Source organism: Miniopterus natalensis, chromosome 12, assembly GCF_054644295.1.
Source record: "Miniopterus natalensis isolate mMinNat1 chromosome 12, mMinNat1.hap1, whole genome shotgun sequence".
NCBI lineage: Eukaryota > Metazoa > Chordata > Mammalia > Chiroptera > Miniopteridae > Miniopterus > Miniopterus natalensis.
The window spans coordinates 34,213,322-34,234,807 of record NC_142092.1 but is presented as its reverse complement, the minus strand read 5'-3'; the positions used below and the strand labels follow the sequence as shown (position 1 = coordinate 34,234,807).

At 44.5% G+C, this 21,486-nt stretch overlaps 1 protein-coding gene across 3 annotated transcripts in view; it reads right to left on the bottom strand.

Moving 5' to 3' along the window:
• TJP2 (tight junction protein 2) overlaps positions 1 to 20,288 on the bottom strand; it is an 87,384-nt gene extending 67,096 nt beyond the window's left edge. For 2 of the 3 annotated variants that reach the window (XM_016214265.2, XM_016214266.2), the window contains exons 1-2: positions 20,147 to 20,288; positions 13,462 to 13,582 (exon numbers count right to left, since the gene is read on the bottom strand). In XM_016214265.2, coding sequence (XP_016069751.2) covers positions 13,462 to 13,582; positions 20,147 to 20,262 — 237 coding nt within the window. In that variant the 5' untranslated portion in view covers positions 20,263 to 20,288. Of the gene's footprint in view, positions 1 to 1,213; positions 1,349 to 13,461; positions 13,583 to 20,146 lie in introns of those variants that run through there. The other variant, XM_016214267.2, reaches the window with a different exon arrangement.
• Between the last annotated feature and the right edge of the window lie 1,198 nt (positions 20,289 to 21,486).

Here is a 21,486-nt window from a genome sequence, read left to right as displayed (position 1 = left end):
AAAAGGGAAAGCTACAGCATCAGGTCCGTATTTCTAACTGAACTCATCAGTCTTAATTGTCTGCAGGCTTCTCCAACAAGACGGGTGGAGGTCCCCTCTTATCATCTGCATTCTCCAACCTGAAGTGAAGTTGTTCATAAAAATTTACTGAATCCAATTTCATTCTCTTGGGCGAGATATTGAAGGGGACTTTGCTACAAATGCAATTACTCCTACTAACTTCTCACTTAAAACATCTCCTTCCCAGGTGTGTGTGTGGATGTTACCCACTCACCGTCTCCTCCTGGAGTGATCTTTCCAAAGTGACTGTCAGCGCACCCAGCACAGGCCACCTACAGACCTGAAGGAGAGGGCCTCTTTCCCTCTCTGCCAGGGCGCCCTGGACGGGAGCCTGTGACCGCAGGGCAGTTTCTAGGCTGTGCAGCGTCTGTGCTGAGAACTGCAGGGGAACCACAGCCATTACTCAGGGCAGACAGCTGCCAGGGAAGCGGCGCTGCCTTAGAACTGAAGCTAAAATAGAGGTGGGAGGCGTATCCCATTACTAAGCTCTGGAGCATTCACTCTCAAGTTTGTCCACACTTGGAGAATGTTAAAACCCTGTAGTCAAAACTCTGATTATTTATAACTTAAGCTACTGTGTAAAAGCGGAAACTTGACAAATGAAGACAAACAAGAAAAGGAACTAATGACAGGTGAGATAATGCCGGAGCAGAAAGCATTCATCACCCCCTTTCTGTGGTTTCTTCCCAAGCTCCGTCTCCATTCCGCACTGGAAACAACTTTTACTTATGTTGCAGAGGGAGCTGATTAAAGCGGGAAATGAAGATCCTGGTTTCCAAAGAGCTGTCAGTTTGTCTCAAGCACACACGCCAGGGACTTTGATCGAGTAGAGAGTGTGGTTTGAAACAGAGAAGGAAACACAAAGGCACACACAGCAGGTGCTTACGACAGGCTCGGAGATGCCTCCAAGGTAGCAGGGTTCCAGGACAGAGTTCAAGACAGTTTCTCCCACTCTGTGGCTTAATCTGAAACCCAACGGGGGCGGGGGGGCATCCAGGAGCTCGGGAAGCCACCAGCCCAACCCCGGCCTCAGCCCCTCCTCCGGTGGGAGAATCCCAGGTAACCCTCAGCACGCGAGGGAAGCGCACCACGCGCGCCCAGGCTCCCTCCCCGCGACCCTTCTCCCAACTCCTGAGCGCGAGAGGACACTTACATGGTGCCAACCTGACAGCTCCCGCCTGGGTGGAAACCCGCGGTCTCCTCGCACCAGCATCTTGGGCGCGGGTTCCGCGCGGGCCCCGCTCCTCCTCCGCCTCCTCTGCGCTGCGGGTCGGTCCTCGGACCTGCCGCCTGGGTGCGGGCCAGCGGGGACGCACCCCTTTGTCCCTCCTCCCGCGGCTGCGGCGTAGGTCCGCCCCTCGCCCCGGAGCTTAGCGCCTCTGCGCCGGCCGCGAGGCCCGGGAAACTCTCGAATGGGCCGCTACCACCCCGCGCGGCCGGGGGCGGGCTCAGGGGCGCCCCGCCCCGGGGCCCCCGCAGCGGGCGGGGCCACGCGCCGTTCCGGGCCGGGAGCGGGAGGTCGCGGCGGCAGCCGGCGGCCCCGGGGCCCCGGCGTCGCGCCGCCCCCAGGCCGCGCCACCACCCTCCCCGGGCCGCCACATGGTTCGCTCCGCGGCGCGCACGGGCCGGCGGGTCTCGCTCCGCGCGCGCCCGGGCAGCGCGGCGAGTTGTGAGCTGTGCCTGCGGCGGGGGGCGGGGGCGGGGGGCGGGGCTGGCCTGCCGGTCGCGGGTGCTAACGCGGAGCCGGCGTGCGCGCCCCGTAAGAACACTTTTGGAGGGGATGGCGGAGCCTCTGCAGCTCTCTCCCGAAAGGGAGAACCGGGGAATTCCAAAGTTTTCTGTCCTGCCGGAGGCCTGCCCGGCCAGCGACACATACGCGGCATTCAGTGTGCCCGCGTTTCCCTGCGCAGCAACTGATTACCCCAATTCCAAGGGTATAAGATGTTGCTGTTCAAGAATAAAGCATGACTTTTGAGTCAATATACTCCAGGTTATCTCTTTGACACGTTTCCAACAACTCCAATAAAGAGATTGAGACTCCCCCACCCCCCATCGTCAACTTTTAAAAGGCTACCAGTAGGTCACAGATACTTGATGGTGGGATTCACCTAATTCAATTCAGTACATTCATTCGTTTTAGAGACCTCTATGTACAAAGAATTGTCCAACATAAAAGCTTCCTTATTTTAAGGGCATGCAGATTATTTGGAGAATCAAAACAGGTACAATGATTAAAAAATATGACTTTGGATTTGAAGTTCAAGGAAACCACTTTGTAAGAGAAAAAAGTGCAGCCCACTCGGCTCATTCTCTTAAGTCGAAATGCAAAACTGCGCCTAGGCTCCCAAGCAGAAGGTAAAAGGTAAAAGGTCTGATAGGATGCAGATGTTGGGCTCTCTCCCTGAAAACTTGCTTCACTTCCTGCCTAATCAAAACAAGTTTGGCAGTTGGCCTGGAAAAACCAGTCCAGCAGATGCCTCTCGGTAAGTGTCAGGCTCCTGGCCTCCTTCGGAGCAGCTAAGTGCATGCCTCTGAGTAAAAAGCACTGTGAGTAACATTTCCCAGTTTCCTCCAGGTCTCCAGACTTCAGAGGTTTCGGTTGTATTCCTGATGTAAGGTGTTACTCCCCCGATCTGAGCACCATATAAAAAAATGTTTCCCAAATTAGGTGGCGCTGAGTAATAATAACAATGACAGCATTTGTGAACTGGTCACACCTTAGCAGGGAGCTTATACCACCAGCATTTAAAAAAGGAAGAAAGGAATCCAGAATGTGGCAATTACATCTGCCCAATTATTCCTTTTTTCTCTCTAGGGTTGTGTTGTCCAATATGATAACCAGTTGCCACATGCGGATATTTGATGTATTTAAATTAACTAAAATGAAAGGAAACGAAAAATTCAGTTTGTTAATGACACTAGTCACATCTCCAGTGCTCAGTCAGTAGCCACATGCACCTAATGGCTACAATATTGGACAATGTAGATACAGAATATCATTGCAGAGAGTCCTGATGGACTACATTGCTCCAAATGATGAACTACGAATATAGCAGAAATACCAATATTCTGGCACAATAAATAGCTCCGATTCAGATCGTTGTTGAAAACACATGATTCAGTCGATAAGAGGAGCCCTGCTAGTGGCAGTATAAATCAATACAACCCTTTGGAGAAGCGATTTGCAGTCCCCATTTTTCACGTGTGGAGTTGCCACATTTGAACCCCACTCCAAGAATTTGTTTCTCCAAAGAACTTCTATTCAACAAGAAATTACTGAACACTTTCTGTCGAGCCAGAACCTCCTGATAAAAGACGGAGGCTCTCACCTGTGGGAGCTCGGTGGATTGCAGTAATCAGTGAATGGGAAGGAAGGCAGGGAGGGAACGGTGTCGGGGCTGAGATCCCGGCAGACTCGGGGTGGTGTGAGCGCTTTCAGAAGAGGTTCCTCACCCGGACTGAGGGGCGGGGGTTAGAGATGGCTTTCCAGAGATGGGGTCACTTACATATCCTAAAGGATGGGCAGGAATGCGTTTGTGAGACAAAAAGAGGGGGGAAAGCTTTCCCGGTACAGGGAATAAGTAACAGGCAGAGAATCAAGGGGTGACGTGAGCGCCCAGGCTGCGGTGTTTTGTTGCAGCCGCCGAGCTGAGGCTGCCTCTCAATCCTGCGCGAGTTGACCTGCCGCCTTCCCCGCTCTCCCACGCTCACTTCCTGGAGCCACACTGGCCTTTCCTTGTGCCTGTTGATCTTGAGGCCCTGCCAAGCTCATTCCTGGACCACAGGGCCAGGTCCTGCTTAGATGGCTCTTTCCATCTAAAGTAGGAGGCAGCCCTTGAGGTGGCTACCAGAAAGCAGTGCCCGCCAGAGAGCGCCGAGTTTAAGTTAAAAGGAAGAGGTGGGGTCCGGCTGAGTGTTTTGCTTACTGTGAAGTGCAAAGGTGTGAAAAGATGGGGGCAGGGGGTGGTCTGCTTAGGGTAGGAGAGGTCTAGAGGGGAGCTAGAGCAGAAAGGGAAATGTCCGAAACACGCAAAGGAGCCTATTTTCCATATCTTTACCTTTTAAACTTTATTATTATTATTATTATTGGTAAAACATTGGCATGACTGTTATCACTACAACGAAGAGTGATGAAAACAAAGCAGTGACACTTCCAGGGAGAGAAAGCTCTCAGTTCTCAATGGATGATGCCTTCCTTTCGCCCTCTCCTCTCCCTACCAATGACACAAATCCCAAACACTGGCATCCTCCCCATGGTGTTTCTGGGCATATGATGGGTTTAGCTGGCCACAAAGTTCACAAAAATATTAGCTGTGGATTACAAGCCCTGGACTGGTGTGGAGCGTTCTGGCTGGAAGACAGTGGCTGTTGTCTGGGCTGGCCTCATGGTACCAGGCTGCCCACGTGCAGACTCCAAGGAGACGAACGGGGCTGGTTTGGGAGTGTTCAGGCAGAGGTCAAGGTCAGCTAGGTCAACCAGGGCTGAGGCACAGCACGATTCAACTCCAAGCTTAGAGATCCTAGAAGCACCTTCTGGAGCAGTCTGGTCTAGATAGGCCCTGCTAGGACGAGAGCTCTGCGCTATGCAGGAGTCCTCCCCTCCTGCAGGCTGCCCTGGGTCCTCACAGGCACTGTGCTCCGTTTTTCCACAGCTTCTATTATTTTATTCCTGTTTATATTACAGACTATACGAAACCCATACTCTTTCAGGGACAGATGCCACTTCTTAACCCTCCATGAAAAAATAAAATGCTGATAGACAATGATCATTGAAAGGAATATTATGTGCCAAAAGCTTTCAAACACTCTTTTAGCTCATTCAATGTAAATCCTCACAGTGCCCTGCATACTTGCTATCACTGCCCCCCTTTAGAGATGAGGAAACTGCTGCAGAGAGGTCATCTCGGAGCAGGGGGTAAGTGAGAATCCCAGCTCGGGTCTGCGGGATTCAAAGCCCCTTCCCATCACTTGTCCCTGTGTCCACTGCCCCTACAGCAGTGAGACCACCGCCTGGAGCGAGGGGAGAGGGGGGCTTTGTTGATATGGTTGTTTCCCTTTGGCTCCTTTTAACAGAACACAAGAGGGCTTTTGCTGACTCAGCAATTGAACAATGTTGCAGCATCATGTCTTTGAAACTTCCTGTGCAACACTGAAAAGGTAGATGCCACCAGTGCCATTTGACTCCAGCCTATGAGCCAGTAAATTAGAGCCTTCGATTCAAACGTGATTCTGGTGTCTAACTGGATTTCAGAGCTCCCCCTCCCTAAATAAGTTCTTATTGAAAAAAGCATCAGTAAGTTAACATTTTCACTAAGTAAAAAGGCCCTCATCTCACAGGCGTAGGAGGGAATCTGAGGTCAGAGAGGCCCAGGGGACTGTCTGCATGAGGCACATGGTCCTCCAGGGAAACCAGAGGGGCCTCTGGCAACACCTGAATTGCTTTAAAAAAAATTATCTCCAGACTCCTCTAACCCTAAGAATTCAGTATCCCTGAACAATGGCACAAATCCCAAACACCAGCATCCTCCCCTGGTGTTTATCTGTTTACCCAAACAGATAAAAGTTGTTGAAGAGTCTCCTAGATTTTCAAAGTCTCAGACCTGAAAGGGGCCTTAGAAAAATGCTGCAAAGAGATCGTTTTCCAGGGCAGCCATGCAAATTAGCACAGCCTCTTAAAACAAAGGAAGCTGGGCCTGGACAGGGCACTTCCAGGACACATTCAATAAAAATGGAAAATGTGGCTGGTAACATTTCTGTTCCTATAGGACAGAGTCCTAAATTCCTCTGATGATAACGATCATCTGACGCATCCAAGACCTGTCCCCAGGGATTCTGCTTCAGTAGGTCTGAAAGGGGTCTGGGGAATTGATATTTTTAACATTCACCCTCAGGTGGGTCTCATCATGAGGGAGGGTTGGGAAATTCTGCTCAAGGGACAGGGTTGGGATTTTCTGACGAAAGAAAGATTACCATACTAAAGGAAAACATTTTGAAGATCAGAAAATAATTCTCTCTGCAAAATGTTGTCTTTGGTATACAAAAGAAAAGGTCTAGTCCTACAATTCTTTCTGTTATGTTTATTTACATGTGTATTTGTATGCTGACATAATTTGTATTTCTATCATTTTTATATAAATGATACTTGTTTGTTTACCCAAACCATACTGTAGATTTAAAAATGTAGCACAATGCAATTCAAATGTCACTTTCTGGAGCAAACTGCTGTTAGTAACTGGAGGAGCATCCTCCCAAGTACCTCTCTGAACAGGTAAACATGTAGATATTGCACATGACCTCACGCACCTGGACTATACCAGACATGCTCTTCTGCTACCTTTTATTCTACATAAGAATATTGCTTGACTCTTTTTTCATGGCAATACAAAGCTATATCATCATTTTTATCTGCACAAGGTTCCATTTGTATGACTATAGTACTATAATCTGCTACATAAATTCTTCTATTTAAAGTTATTTTTTTAATTGGTATAGAGGACAGGAGAAAAATCAAATGGATGACACTCCTAAGATTTATATTGCAGTGATAATGAGGAAGCAAGTGGCTTGTGAGACTGAGAGGGAATTCATAAGATGTATCTAGTGTCGATAGTAAGTAACTGTAAGATGTGTTAAAGATAAACAGGATAACTGGAGCATTTGTGTGTTAAATATAGATGAAAAGAATGAAACAAAAGAGAGTTACTTATTAATAGAAGGGGATGGAAGGACAAAGTAAATCTTAAATAGTAATCATATTTCACAAAATATATTCATAAATTTAATATCATTTTAGATATAATATAATATAAAATAGTGTATGCAAGAACTTTTATTGTTAATAACAAATATTTTCTATTTAATATTAATAATACATAAAGCTCAGCTCATGTCACCTCCTGATTGTCAGCTATGTCATTCCTAAATTGATCACTCATTGGTGACACCCAATATGTCCAAGTCTAGCCCCAGTATACTCTGAGCTGAAACACAGATTAAACACAGATCGCTGGTGAGCTACTGGCCAGGCATTCTTGCCCTGCATTCCTCTGATAAGCAAGCATGAGCTGGCTTCAGGTACCTTCTATGAGTTGAGACCCTTGTTCAACCTCAACTCTGTTCTTTGTGACCATCACCAGGAAAGCAGACATCACAGAAAGACAGGACATGTGACCACTGCAAGCACAGGGTTCCACAAGTGTGGACCTTTTAGCCTATTTGCAGCCCAACCTAATTATGTTAATGTGTTCTTATCTCTTTCCCCTTGCTTCTTGCTGTGTTTTCAAGTCAAATAAACGGAATCAATGGTGTGAGCAGGACAGCTGGCTTTGGTCTCCGAGCCTCGGTGTCCCATGACCTCTGGTGAAGCTTGCCTGGCAGTGCTCTCAGACAAGGCTGCATCCCAGAGCACTGAAGAGAAGCGAGCAGGCTGGGGAGCCACGATGTGCAGCCAGGTTTACAGCAGGTACCTCAAATTCCCTGCTAACCTGGGAAGTGAGACTGAGATTAACAGAGCGAAATCTACTCAGTTTCGGGGATGTCTGCGGCTTTCAGCTTTTCCTGCCTCTAAAGTTATTATCTAAGTTTTTAAACAAATCAATCAAGATTTATTTCTAAGAGATTTAGATCTCTCTGAGATTTACATTCTGTACAGTAAGTCACATAAACAAAGCGCTTTTCTATTACTTTTTGGAAGAAATCCTAGCTATTATTCCCGATAACACCCTATTTTTTTACCTATCTTCTCTCTCTTTGATGTAATTCTGCCTCTATGGAACCATCCTTCAGTTGCCAAAGTATTTTCATTCTTGTTCTAAATCTTGAGAAGGCATCCCTCTTCCTTACTATATGTACTCTGCTGAGCCAAAGCCATCAGAAGAGACAGATTTAACTTTTACAGACTATGAGTCTCTTTCCAAGTGGGTTGGCAGTGTTATTTTAGTAACCAGACTTAACATCTACATTAAAAATAATCATATATTACGCAGACCTTGGTCAGGTAACAAACTGAATAAAGACCTAATACTGGTATGTGTCCTTAAAAATATATAAAGTAATAAATAAATTAAAAATAATCATATATAATTATTTTTATTTTTGAATATCATAATTATATTACAATACCAATATCAAATAATAATAATAATTACATTTTCAAAAACCAATCATTTCAAATATCAATATAATTATGATTAGGCGAGGAAATCCCATCCAGGATGTTTTGTCTAATCTCACTATACAGCTGGATTCTCTAGACAAATTAAAAACGTGGCTGAATTGAAAACTGCTGTCATCAACCACTCAGCTGATGAAAATGTGATAAGGACCAAAATCAGGACTCCAATGAGGACATCCCTCTCAACCAGGAGCTAGGTGCAAATTCTCTACCTCAGTTTTATCAGGTTATTTGGGAATCATAAAAGAAGCTGCCTCCGGGCTTCCCCACACAGCCACAGCACCAGGGGCCCAACCCAGGCAGCTGCTCAGCACTGTGACTGCTGATCGCAAATTAGACAGCAACTCCCAGCCAGGGAAGAACTGGACACCATGAAAATGTCCTCAGGCAGTGCAGGGCAAGCCCACAGGGTACCTGACACCAGTTACTAGACCCCGAAGTGGCTGGAATAGGTGGAGGGAAAACTCTTCAAGAGAAGGGCAGGTGGTGGTAAGGAAAATAAGCAGGGAGAATTCCTTTGAGAAATGTGACTGTGAGGCCCTGGCTGGTGTGACTCGGTTGGAGTGTCATCCCACACACCCCAAGGTCGTGAGGTTGACTCCTGGCCAGGCACATACCCAGGCTGCAGGCGCAATACCCAGTCAGGCACCCGATCAATGTTTCTCTCTCACACTGATGTTTCTCTCTCTCCCTCCCTCTCTAAAAAAAAAATATATATATATATATATATATATATATATATATATATATATATACTTTTTTAAAAAAAAAAGAAATGTGGCTGTGAAAGGTAAGAGAGAGCAAGCTCTGGGTTTTCAATCCCCTACTCATTGTTTAATTCTTAGGTTCTGGATTGTAGTCAACATGCAGGAGTATAATTAACATTTTATGTTTCAGAAGCTAGCTTTTGATTATTACTCATCTGTGTACTATACTTAAACTGTCCAGACATCTCAGATTTCCAGAGATAGGCCACAGGCCAAGTGGCCAACACTTGTCTTGCTGATTTTATGAGTAAGGACATGCATTCTAATTTTTGCTTGGAAACCATGTTAGATTATAGCAAAAGCATCGGAAAATAAGAACCCATCTTATTTTTATTTTTCTTCCACTTAAATGGAATACCAATTTCTCATGATGAAAGTCTGCTGGAACTGCTAAAATGTCAGTCTTTATAGACAAGTATTTGAAGCAATGCTCTTTTATTTTAAATCCTTAGGAAAACATGGCATTACTGTGTGGGCCCTGACAAAACCACTTGTCTAAATCCCTATGGCTAAAAATTAGGTTGCTTGAAATCCCTGAATGCTGAAAAAATTCCAAGTAAATGTACTTCTAATACAAGTATAAGGCTAACACACTGTTTATAAACATTTAGGCTGGTTTGAGAAGGAAATTAAGAATCGGACACCTATACTCAGATAACCTGTGTATTTACAGGTATTTTAACATTTTAACAGCAAAACAGCACATCGTCTTGAAAAATATGGCCTATTTCTTTCATGAATTTTAAATGTTTCATAATTTCCCATGGTCTTCTTAAACAGATAAGATAGAAAACTGTAAACTGTACTTTAAAAGTATCTTACTCAGAAACTCAAGCACCTCTAACTAACAGGCTCGTGGCTTGGTCCCCTATCTCCATATCACTGCTCTTCCTAGGGAACCAGGAGGAAACAGCAGAAACAAAGAAAATGCTAGAAGCCAGGAAACCACAGGGTGAAAGAGCACAACTGTGAAGTCAGACAGACCTATGTTTCAACAAGTCCCAGTCCTGCTACTTCTTGGGTTTAACCTATATATTGCCACTATCTGGCTTTTTTTTTTTTTTACCTATAAAACTAAAAATGACCAGTCTGCGTGGTTCAGCCTGAGGGCTATGTGATTTGGGCAGCTTATCTAAACTCCCTGAGCTTCCATTTCTTCATCTATAAAACGGTTTTATGTGTCGTACTGTGACTCCTCAAACTTTGCACATTGAAGTTCCTAACCCCCGGTACCTGAGAATGTGAACCTTATTTGGAGGTAGGTCTTTGCAGAGGTCATCAAGTTAAAGTGATATCTTTAGGTTAGGCCCTCATCCAGTATGACCGGTGTCTCTATACACAGGGGAAATCTAGACACAGTGAGACACTCCAATGACAGCGAGCGGGAACAGGTCCATCCCTCATAATCCTCAGAAGGAGCCAACCCTGACAGGCTCCTGGCCTCCAGAACTGAGACAATACATTCCTATTGTTTAAGCTACCCACCCTGAGGTACTTTCTTACTGCAGCCCTAGGAAACGAATACAAATCGGGATTATAGTTGAACCGACACCTCACAAAGCAGGTAGGAGAATTAAATGAAGACAGTGTAGGTAAAACATTTGGCACAGTACCAGCTATACCAGAATAGCACCCAAACCAAGAGCATAAAGCTTTCACTGTTATTACTGTGGGTTGACACTTCAAGTCATTCTGGAATCACAATGGAATCCTCAGCACGAGCACCCAACTCTTCTTGGAGCCTAGTGCAGCATCTCCAGGCCCTTTGATGAAGTCTCAGCTCCCGAGTTTCTTCTCCCCTCTTTGCACACCTGGCCAACAAGGTTTCATCCTCAAGTGTCCTCTCAAATGCCACCTCCCAAGGGAGCCCCCCCCCCACACACACACACACTTAGTCATGCCTCAGGCACTGTCAGGGGTGAGTGCAGACCTTTCCACACAGCAATGCAATTACCTATCCAAATTAAAGTCCCATGTCCCTCAAGGCAAGCCTTCCATCCCTCTAGGTTTCCCTCAGGCAGCACTGTGTGCGATGCTCATTAAATGTTGAAGACAAATCTCTTCACCACAGGTAGGGAAAGGGGCCACACACCATCTACAAACAAGCCCATGCTCTCAACTACAAACTAAGCCATGCTTAGTGATTCTCAAGGTGCGGTCTGGACACCAGAAGTATCAGCCTGTTGGGGACTTGTTAGAAATGCAAATTCCTGGACCTAACTAAGCAGAAACTCTGGAGCTGGGACCCAGGAATCGTGTTTTTAATAAGCCCTCCAGGTGATTCTGATGCGGCTGAAGTTTGAGAATGACTGTTCTGGGTTTATACGGTTCATTATAGGGGCTTTGGCTTCGGGAGTGAGCTCCCCGACTATTATTATAGACTAAGGAGCCCCTAAGGGAGAGAGGACTACAGAGGGGCTCCTACGGGCACTGAAGTAAGAGGTTTAAGCTTTCACTTACAACTCACTTTTTCTAAGCCCATATTATGGGGTGAGGTGGTGATAACTTTAAGGTGCCTAAATTACCCAACAATGAGAACTCATGTCTAGGAAGTGATTCTCTGCCCAAATTCTTAACATCCTTTCTGAAGGCAAAGAGGGGAAGATGCCTTTGACATGTCATAAATGTGATCATAAAGCCCCTTCAAGTATCAAGAAAGAAATACCAGGCAAACAGTGCTCTCCAGACTCCAAGATTGAAAAGGAGGACAGAACAGTTAGAGGGTGATGATCGGAAACCTCAGGGCCAGGGCAGGTTCCACAGGTACCTTCCTCTACCCATGCCAGACATTGCTAACGGATCTCAACATTCTTGCTCAGTAAACCTGGCCTACAAATCCTTACTCCAGGCAGCACTACCAATTGATCAGAACTGAGAAAAAGCTGTTTACTATCTGAGTTTAGGTGTTCAATCTTCAAGCTCTGTGGAGTTTGTCGTATAGAAACCAGCTAGTATTATAGGAATCTCACCAAACTTGGGAGGCAAGGGCTATGCAAGCTTGGAGAAATCATTTAAAAATCACTGAATCTCAGTTTCCTTATTTGCAAAAGGGAGCTGGTAATACCTTCCTCTCAGGGTGTTCTGAGTATAAACAATATGAGGGAAAACTCAGTGCCTGTCAAATAAAAGGCTCTTAAATATTTGCTGGATCTGAAACTAGGGAGATGTGGATGCTCTGGGAAAAATCCTCACCACCCAAGCTTTCCAGAGGCTAATTCATCTTAGAAAGACACCCTTCAGTGCTCATACGTAAAAGAGCTTCGGAGTAAGGCACTGCCTTGGGAAAACCAAACTGATGTGGAAGAATGTGTGGTTACGAGTGCAGGAAATCAGAACCAGGAAGGTCTTTATCAGGAGTGATTCTGCTTAAGTCATAAAAGACCTTCCTTCCACCAGATGATGTCAGCTTCAACCCCCCTTTGCCATATTCCATGCTGTCCCTCCAACTCATTTGACTCCATCAATCAATCCAACCTAGAGATCTTTCAGGAAAGCCACTTCTAGAGCCCAGGCAAGTGTGTCTTCTTATGTTTGGAACCTTTAAGAGCTCCATATAGATCATCTCATAAGCAACCCATTCCCAGCCCTGTCAGGGCAGTGGAAACTGAGGACTTCCCCATTAAAGTGGACCCATTTGGACAACTAGACTCCCAGAAAAGCCTTGGTATGTGCCCAGTGCTTGCTACATGTTAATTCATTTAGCTTCACGTTAACATTCCCTTTTTACAGGGTCTGGGGCTCAAAGAAACTAAGACGTGTGCCCGAGATTATGCAATTAGAAGGCAGGAGCTTGGAATCCACCTCACCAGGGGCTGCGAGCTTAAACCACCAGGAGTGACGAAACAAGTGATGAGAAAAGTTCCAGCCCCATCCCAGCAGCCATCGCAGACTGGTCCACAAGCAGGGGTTAGAGTGTAACTAAGAACAAACACATCCCAGCATCTGTCAAAATACGGCTTAATACCCTGTAAATCTCATTTAATTCGTACTTAAAACTGAATCAGCAATTAGATAATACTCGCTCTTAATCTTTCACTAAAAGCATGTACATAATTAATCTTTAGAAGCCAGTGTGACTGACATCTTTTACATAACTCTGCTACCTCAAAGATAATGGGGAAAACGTGACCTACCAGAACGACCTGTAACCACAGACACCAAGACACTTCGTTGGCCTTTATTCTGAACTACAGGAGTTGAACTTACATGCTTTAGCCAGGAAGAGCCTCGGTGAACATTCACCCAAAGTTATACCTATCAATTCAGACCATAAATACAGGCAAAATGTTTTTAGTAAATCGGATGTTACAATTACATTTTCTTTGATGGTAAGCAATTTCTCCATCAGAAACATTGACAGTGGTGCCCTTGATTACCTCAAGGACACAAAATAATTGACATCAGATTCTGGTGGAAGAGAGCCAGTAACCAGGTTGATGGGAGACAAGAAGAAACAAGTACCTGGTGAAGCAGGCTGTGTGCCGGCGTGAGTCTGTGTTTCGTGGAGCACCTGTGCCCGGAGGTGCAGCTGGGGTGCCAGTCCCACTCACAGGGAGATGACAACCGTGTGGTACTCCTCACCCTGAAAAAGACAGCATTGTCAGGAACCCAACACGGTCGTTCCCGGCAGGGTGAGATGTTGGGGAAACGCACTGAAGATCGCCTACAGTGCAATTAACCCATTTATAGCATGACTTTTAGTACATTCACCATCCCCACAACCCATTTTAGAACAACTTCACTATTTAAAGAAAAAACCCCTGTAAACATTACCCACCATCCTCTAATTCCCTCTCCTCATCACACCCGGGCCCTAGGCACCATCAATCTAATTTTTGTCTCTGTACATTTACCTCTTCTGGAGATTTCATATAAATGAAGTCATATAATGTGTAACCTTTTGTGACTGGCTTCTTTGACTTAGCATAATATTCCCAAGTTTCATCCATACTATAACACGTATCAGCACTTCATTCCATTTTATGGCCAAATAACGGATGTATCATATTTAGATGTATAGATTATCATATTTCATTCATCTTTTCATCAGCTGATGGACATTTAGGTTGTTTCTACTGTTTCCACTTGTGAACACACATGCACAAGCGTCTATGTGGGTATTTTAATTTTTCTCAGATCTATATCTAGGAATAGAATTGCTGCCCCTAATGTTTTCAGTCTTCAAAAATTGGAGTAAATCACCCTGGCTGGGTAGCTCAACTGGTTAGAGCATCGTCTTGATACACCAAGGTTGCAGGTTCGATCCCTGGTCAGGGCACATACAAGAAGTAACCAATGAATGCACAAATAAGTGTAACAAATCAGTATCTATCTATCTCTCCCACAAGCCAATAAATATAAATTTTTTAAAAACTGGAGAAGGCCCTGGCCAGTTTGGCTCAGTGGTGAGAGCATCAGCCTGAGGACTGAAGGGTCCCAGGTTCAATTCCAGCCAAGGGCACGTGCCTCAGTTGCAGGCTTGGTCCCTGGCCCCCATCGGAGCACATGAGGGAGGCAACCAATCGATGCATCTCTTTCACATTGATGTTTCTCTCTCTCCCTTCCACTCTCCCTGAAAAGCAATGGAAAAAATACCCTCATGTGAGGATTAACAATAAATAAATAATTGGAGAAAATGATTGCCCATGTAAAAGTTAGCATCATCAATCCCCTGAAGGTCCCCCTAAGGAGTAAGATCTTATAAGAATGTGAGGTTAAAAAAATACTCAGCAGGTGGGAAAATATTTCAAGAAAACTTTTTTCTTAATTGTAGTAAAATACACTTAACATAAAAATTACCATTTTAAAGTATACAATAGAGAAAACATTTAAAACTAAATGGGAATTCGTTTTCCACAGCATTTATAATACAGGCTCATCTTTATGTGTGTGGTTTGCCCACAAGCACAAAAGACAGCGAACACTTTTCCTTTTTTAATGCCTTATCCTTAGAAAATCCAAGAAATAGCCCTTCTGGGCATTTGCATTAATCCTGCACGTGCCTTTCAAATGGCACAAGGAAACAGGCTCACTTCGGGGCTAGGCCTGGGCCCCAGCGTCTCCACGCAGGGCGGTCACTGAGAGCTGTTCCAGGAGGAAGAACGTGGCCTCTCCCCCATTCTGGACATACTCTTCTGTTTGCTAAACAAAGTGATATTGTGGCGTGTGTGCAAAACACTCCCTACACAATGAAAGAGAAATCAAAGATAGTGCCGATTTTATTTGTACAGGCAGGGGACACATTTCCCTTCTCCAAGGATCAGCAGGAAATGTAGACACTGGCTCAAGCAAGGCCATCTGGACATCCTACAAAGCAAGCAACGGGTTTACAGCCCGCCCCATACATGGTTTCTTTTATTACTTCCAAAGATAAATAAACAGTTAGTCCATCAAGATGGGCTTGGTTATGCTTTTGGCCTTAAAATGAAATGTTTCTACACATATCAGCTCCAGAGAGCTTGCTTCTTTTATTAAACTGGCTTGCCTTTTAATTAAGTTTTCTGCACTTCTATGCCACCCTCATTTTAACTCTCTTTTATAATATTCCCAAAGTTTTTGACATGTTTAGGAACCAACAATAACAAGCAGCCATTTCTAATGTACACCATTCTTGACGAGGGCCACTTTTCAATTAAGGAAAAACTTGGCAGGAAGAGCTCAGTTTGCAATAGTATTAACAAATACTTAAAATTATTCACAGGTAACATGAGTGGGAGCTAGAAAACTACAAAATTTTACAAGAAAAATCCATAGGGAGCTCAGAAATTTTTTGGTTTGGGTGTCAATTTCTTTCTTATATTCTTTTGTCTCCATTTGTGACTATACTAAAACTAAGTAAGTAGGGGCAGATATTTGCTAAGCACCTACTATGTGCTAAGCACCTACTATATGCACATGTTTATAAATCCTCTAATCTGAGCTTCAGCAACCTTGCAACATTTAGCTGATTGGTTGGTAGCTGGTGGTTTGGGCTTACCATGAGACTGCACTGTTTGCAGAAGAGAAGGCCAAGCACAGCCCTGTTAGCAGACAACAAGAAACAGTACAAAAAGGAGGAGGCAGTTGGTGCTGAATGAACTCCAGGGTGTTTTGAAAACTGAACCATGACCTGACTCCCAATTATGTTTTAAAAGGCAAAAGCAGCTGCTCTTGAATACTATGTAGTCTTACAAGGACAGCAGGTTCTTGAGCGATGTCATTTCTTTTTATCTGGTTTTCTTATAATGTTAATTAAACAAAAAAACTGAGCCCTGGCTGGTGTGGCTCAGTGGTTAGAGCGTCGGCCCAAGCATCATAGGGTCTCGGGTTCAATTCCCAGTCAAGGGCACATACCGGGGTTGCAGGTTCGATCCCCAGCCCTGTTTGAGGCATGTTTGGGAGGCAACCAATCAATGTGTCTCTCTCACATCAATATTTCTGTTTCTCTCTCCATCTCTCTCTCCTCCATCCCTTCCACTCTCTCTAAAAATCAATGGAAAAAATATCCGTGGGTGGGATTAACACACAAAAAAATATGATTCCCAGTCAGGACCACTGTTTGTTGGAGGGAGTTGCATGTTCTCGCCATGTCCACGTGGGTTTTCTCTGGGGCCTCTGGTTTCCTTCCATTTCCTCCCACATCCCACAGATATGCACGCAAGGTGAACGGCATGTCTCAATTGTCCCAGTCTGAGTGAGTGTAAGTGTGGGTGTGGGTGGCCCTGCAATGAAAGGGTATACTGTCCAGGGTGAGTTCCCACCTTTCACCGTGAGCTGCTGAGATGGGCGCTGGTCACCAGTGACCCTGAACTAGAACCAGCAGTACGGAAAAGAATTATCTTGTTTTTATCAATCTCTCTTAAATGTTTGTATAGCTCCCATTTACTTCATGTTTGCGATTTGGAAGTGTTTTAGGTCTTTATTTAGAAGTTTGGTGATGTTTCTGAGACCAGAAATAGGCCACAGGAACTTAACTCTTGCTTATATCAATTAGCCTATGGCAAAAATGGTTTCATTATACATCATTTCACTTAAAGTTGCAGTTACAGAAAACCTATCGACATTAAGTGAGCACTTACTGCATATTGTAGTAATCAGAATACTTCTTGAGAAAAATGAGACAGAATTTTTGCAAGAAAAATTGGCTTCACTATTTAGTCCCAGCCCAACAGAAATCTCCGGTCAGAATGCTCATGGGCAGACCTCCCTCCACAGAAGCACAGCCAACCACCTAACTTCTTACCACTGAGATCGCTAAACAACTGCAGGGAGGGGGGGGCTTGGGACTCAAAGTCATTAGGAAGATCAGAAAGTTCAAGGTCAAGGAAAAGCAAGTAGGCTATGATGAAAAAGGACTTCTCTAGCTGCTTGCTCCTCAAAGTATGGTTCACGGACTGAATCATTTGGACCATCCATTGGGCTCACCTGAGCTGACAGCATTGCCTGGAAGCTTATATTAAAATGCAGACTCTCGGGCTCCACCATAACTACAAAATTAAAATCTGCATTTTAACAGGGTGATTCTTATGCACATTAAAGTTTGAGAAATAAGACATGGAGGTGCCACTGAAAGATTTAGAACTGATGAATAAAATGAAAGTAGAAGATAACCCATCATTAGTGAGGGATAATAGTATTTCCAAAGGAAGGCTGTGTCAGGTGACAAGGGAGCAGCAAACAAAAAAACGGGGATCAGCCAAACAGTATTTTGTCCATGCGTATTCAAAGTATTACATATATAAGAAGACCTTATTGCCCTGTGGCATAGTGCTACTTAAAAAAAAAAAAAAGTAACTTTCGCCTTCCCTTAATAAGGATTATGGTAGAATGAATAATTTGACTTCTGTTTCGTTTGGCTTGAGGAAATGAGAAGCAGCAGAGATGGTTCTACTTAGGGTACTTATTCCAATTGCTGGAAAAGGTTACCTCCAAAAAGAAATGAATAGCCCCAGCCCCAGCTGCTTTGGCTCAGTGGTTAGAGCGTCAGCCCTTCGCCACAAACCGAAGGGTCGCCAGTTCAATTCCCGGTCTCAATTCCCGGGCAAGAGCATGTATCTCCGTTGCAGTTCGATGCCCAGTGTGTGTGGGAAGCAACCAATCGATGTGTCTAATAGCAATGTTTCTCTCTCTCTAAAAAAACACATTGAAGAAGAGGAAAATGAATAACTTAGAATAATTTGGCAATCAATACACACATCTGAATCATGTGAGTTTGTTTAGGTGAATCCCTTAATGAATGACCCTGAGTCAGAAACTAAGAGCATCCAGTTGCTGTCTGAGGGCAAGCCCTTGATCACGACTCAAATGAGACTGAGTTTCACACTTGTAAAATTTTAAGGCTAAGAGGAGATTAAGGAATGGTAAAATCAGGTGTTGCAGCTCTCTGATTCTCCAGTTATACTTCCAGAACAAATATGCATCATCATTCACATTCCTTTCCTGCTAAGCCCAGACGTGGCCTCGTGGTCCTCCCTAACTTGACACTCTAAGCAGCCTACACGTCAGCTGGCTGTGGTGTGCCACACGAAACCTATTTACCTCCCCGACAAAACTCTCCTCCAGCTCTCATCACCCATCATTCTACAGCAACGGTCCAGGGCTACAATATGTCCAATCTCTAGGGGCCACTTGAAGAATCAGAATTTGATCATTAGAACATGTTTTCCATAACCCCCAATGAGGAACATGAACCCACATGGACTCTCCTAGAGTCACCAGAGGCCCCTGTCCCCGCCACACATATAAACACTCCTTTTACTTTTTAAGAGAACAGTAACATGATAATAACAGTCATCATAATAATACTGTCTCAGGATTCCATTCCAAAGCATCCCTAACATTTCTGAGAGAAGTGTGTCATTTATTTCTAATAAAAACTCCCTTTGACAGATGGGAAGAAAATCTACCTAAATCACGCATCTCAACAGCAGCACTACTGACATTTTGGGCTGGATAAGTCTTTGCTGTGGGAGACTGGCCTGTCCATTTTAAGATCTCTGGCTTCGCCCGGCTGGGCGTGGCTCAGCGGTTGAGCATCGACCTAGGATCCAGGCGATCGGGGTTCGGTTCCGGTCAGGGCACATGCCCGGGTTGCGGGCTCGATCAATGACTCTCTCATCATTGATGTTTCTATCTCTCTTCCTCTCCTTTCCTCTCTCTGAAATCAATGAGGATATGTTTAAAAAAAAAAAAAATCTTTGGCTTCTACCTACTACATACCAGTAGCACACCTCCCCCCGGCCCCTGGTTGTAACAAAAATGTGCCCAGACATTGCCAAATGTCCCCCGATCCCTCCACCACCATCATGCCTCCCTTCCACCCCAACTGAGAACCTAAATAACTATAGTAATTACCTTAGGGAGATGAGACTATGTGTGATTCCCCCCCCTTATTTTTCTGTATTTTCTAAACCTTCCATAATAAATGCAAATTGCTTATATGATTTCTTTTGAAAGGTAGTGACTTTCTACTTTTTAAAAAGAAATATTATTAGTTACACAGATTCCTGGAGGTGATCCTTGGGTGAGTGCCAATGTGTGGCTCATTCAGTTTTGAAAATTAAATTCAGTCCCTAAAAATAGCAGCACACAGCCACCTTAACCTAAGCTTCTCCTCAATGTGTAAAAGACACAGAGAGGGAGTTCAGGGAAAAAAGTCAGGATTGAGGCCTCTAACCATTCAGACAAGAATGTCTGAACCCTTCTTGAATGGGGTACATTGGTGGGGCTTCAGGAACAGATGTGAAATAAAAACTGCTGCTTTAAGAAAAGTATTTACCTGAAACATAGTCAACACATACTCTTCAGAGAAATACTTGCATTATAGGGGAAAAAATAAGGCATGATTACTTCATCTTTAAGAATTGCTACATTGCTAGACCATGGGGAAAACATCAAAATCAGAAAATTAAAATATCTGGTTGTAAAAATCTGCTCTAGACTTCATCTTCTCCATCTTCTTGGCTGTTACACCAGGAATTTTCTAGAGTATTATGACCATCAATTTCATTACTGACTATTTTTAAATCCGTATGGGAAGGCCATACCCACCAAGTTCTCACTGAAGTACTCAACATTTACTCCCTCATAACAGAGATAACCCTTTTCTTCACCGAGGCCCCCAAACACCCCCAAACACCCCCCAAGCATCTTCTGGCCTCCTGCTTACCCGGGGTGCTGCCAAAGGTTCACATGTCTTCTGCTCTCAGGTAAAAGTTCTCTTTTGTTAAGAGGGGTGATACCAACTGCTGCTTCCAGAATAGCCATGTATTTTTTGTACCTCATCTTGTCTCTCTCTCTCTCTCACTACAAGGTCTTGCAAATTTCGGTCACTGTTCAGCTGAAGCAACTGAAGTCATCTGCAATACTGGGAGCTAGAAGCCGCTGCGCTTTTAGATGCTCCGTGATCCCCAGACAGAACTCTTAAAGTCTAGGTGGGGGGTAAGGGTGGGGGCCAGGCTGAGGCCAAACCAGGGATAAATAACCAAAGGGCTCGCTCAGATTTCCCGGCAACATCCGTATTATATAAGGCTGCAGAATTTTGAATAAAGCACTAATGAAAATGATTTGCAGGACTGTGGTTCTAAACACAGCAATCTATGGTACACTCCCCAATTAATCCGCCCATAAATCTTTGAGACCGATAATCCTTCAAGTACTAATAGCGTAGGAGGTGACTTATCTCCAGGTCTGGTAATAATTGGTCCAAAAAGCCTGCGTGCCCCTGGGTGAACTAAAATCAGAAGCAGATGTGCTCATTCTACAAAAACCTAACAGGCTGCACTCCGACAAATGAAGGAGGTGGTCGTCACTCTACAGCAATGCATTTCTTAATGCTACACACTCTTTGAGTCAATAGCAAAGATTAACTCATTGAGAACCTATTCCGCTTTGGGTTGTTTTTTGTTTTAAATATTTTTCAAAATACCTTTAGAACCCAACATGGGTGAGTTCTGCTAGCATGAAAATATATTGTTTGGGGATGTTCCAAAACTACCCCCTCTCCTTTTTTTTGGTGTCTCCCCTCTGCTTTGGGGACCTTTCTGGATGGCTTTCCATGGGGTAAAGTTGGATTACCCATCATAGTGGCCCACCGGATGTGTCACGGTACACAATGACCTAGACTGGGTCAACCAGTCTCCCCTGGGATGAAAATATGACAATTAGAGAGAGATGCCCTCTCACTGGGGTTGCTAACCAGGGCTGATAGGAAGTTAGGGCTGCTGGTCATGTTCCCCCTCACGTAGAGAGGGCTCACTAGTAGTTGAAAAAAAACAGTACCAATGGAAAAGTGATGACACGGAGTTTCTGGATCCAGCTATACCTAAAGGCCACTGTCATCCCAGGAGATCCCAGGTACACTTTTATTAAAGCTAATAAACCAGCATTTGTGAAATTTAGTTTTAGCCGCATTTCTGTCACTCTGAAGGAGTTCTGACCTCTACACCTCCCTGACCAACTTCCTCAAGTTACATTTTTCCTATTTAATATGCTATCGGAGTTGTGCTG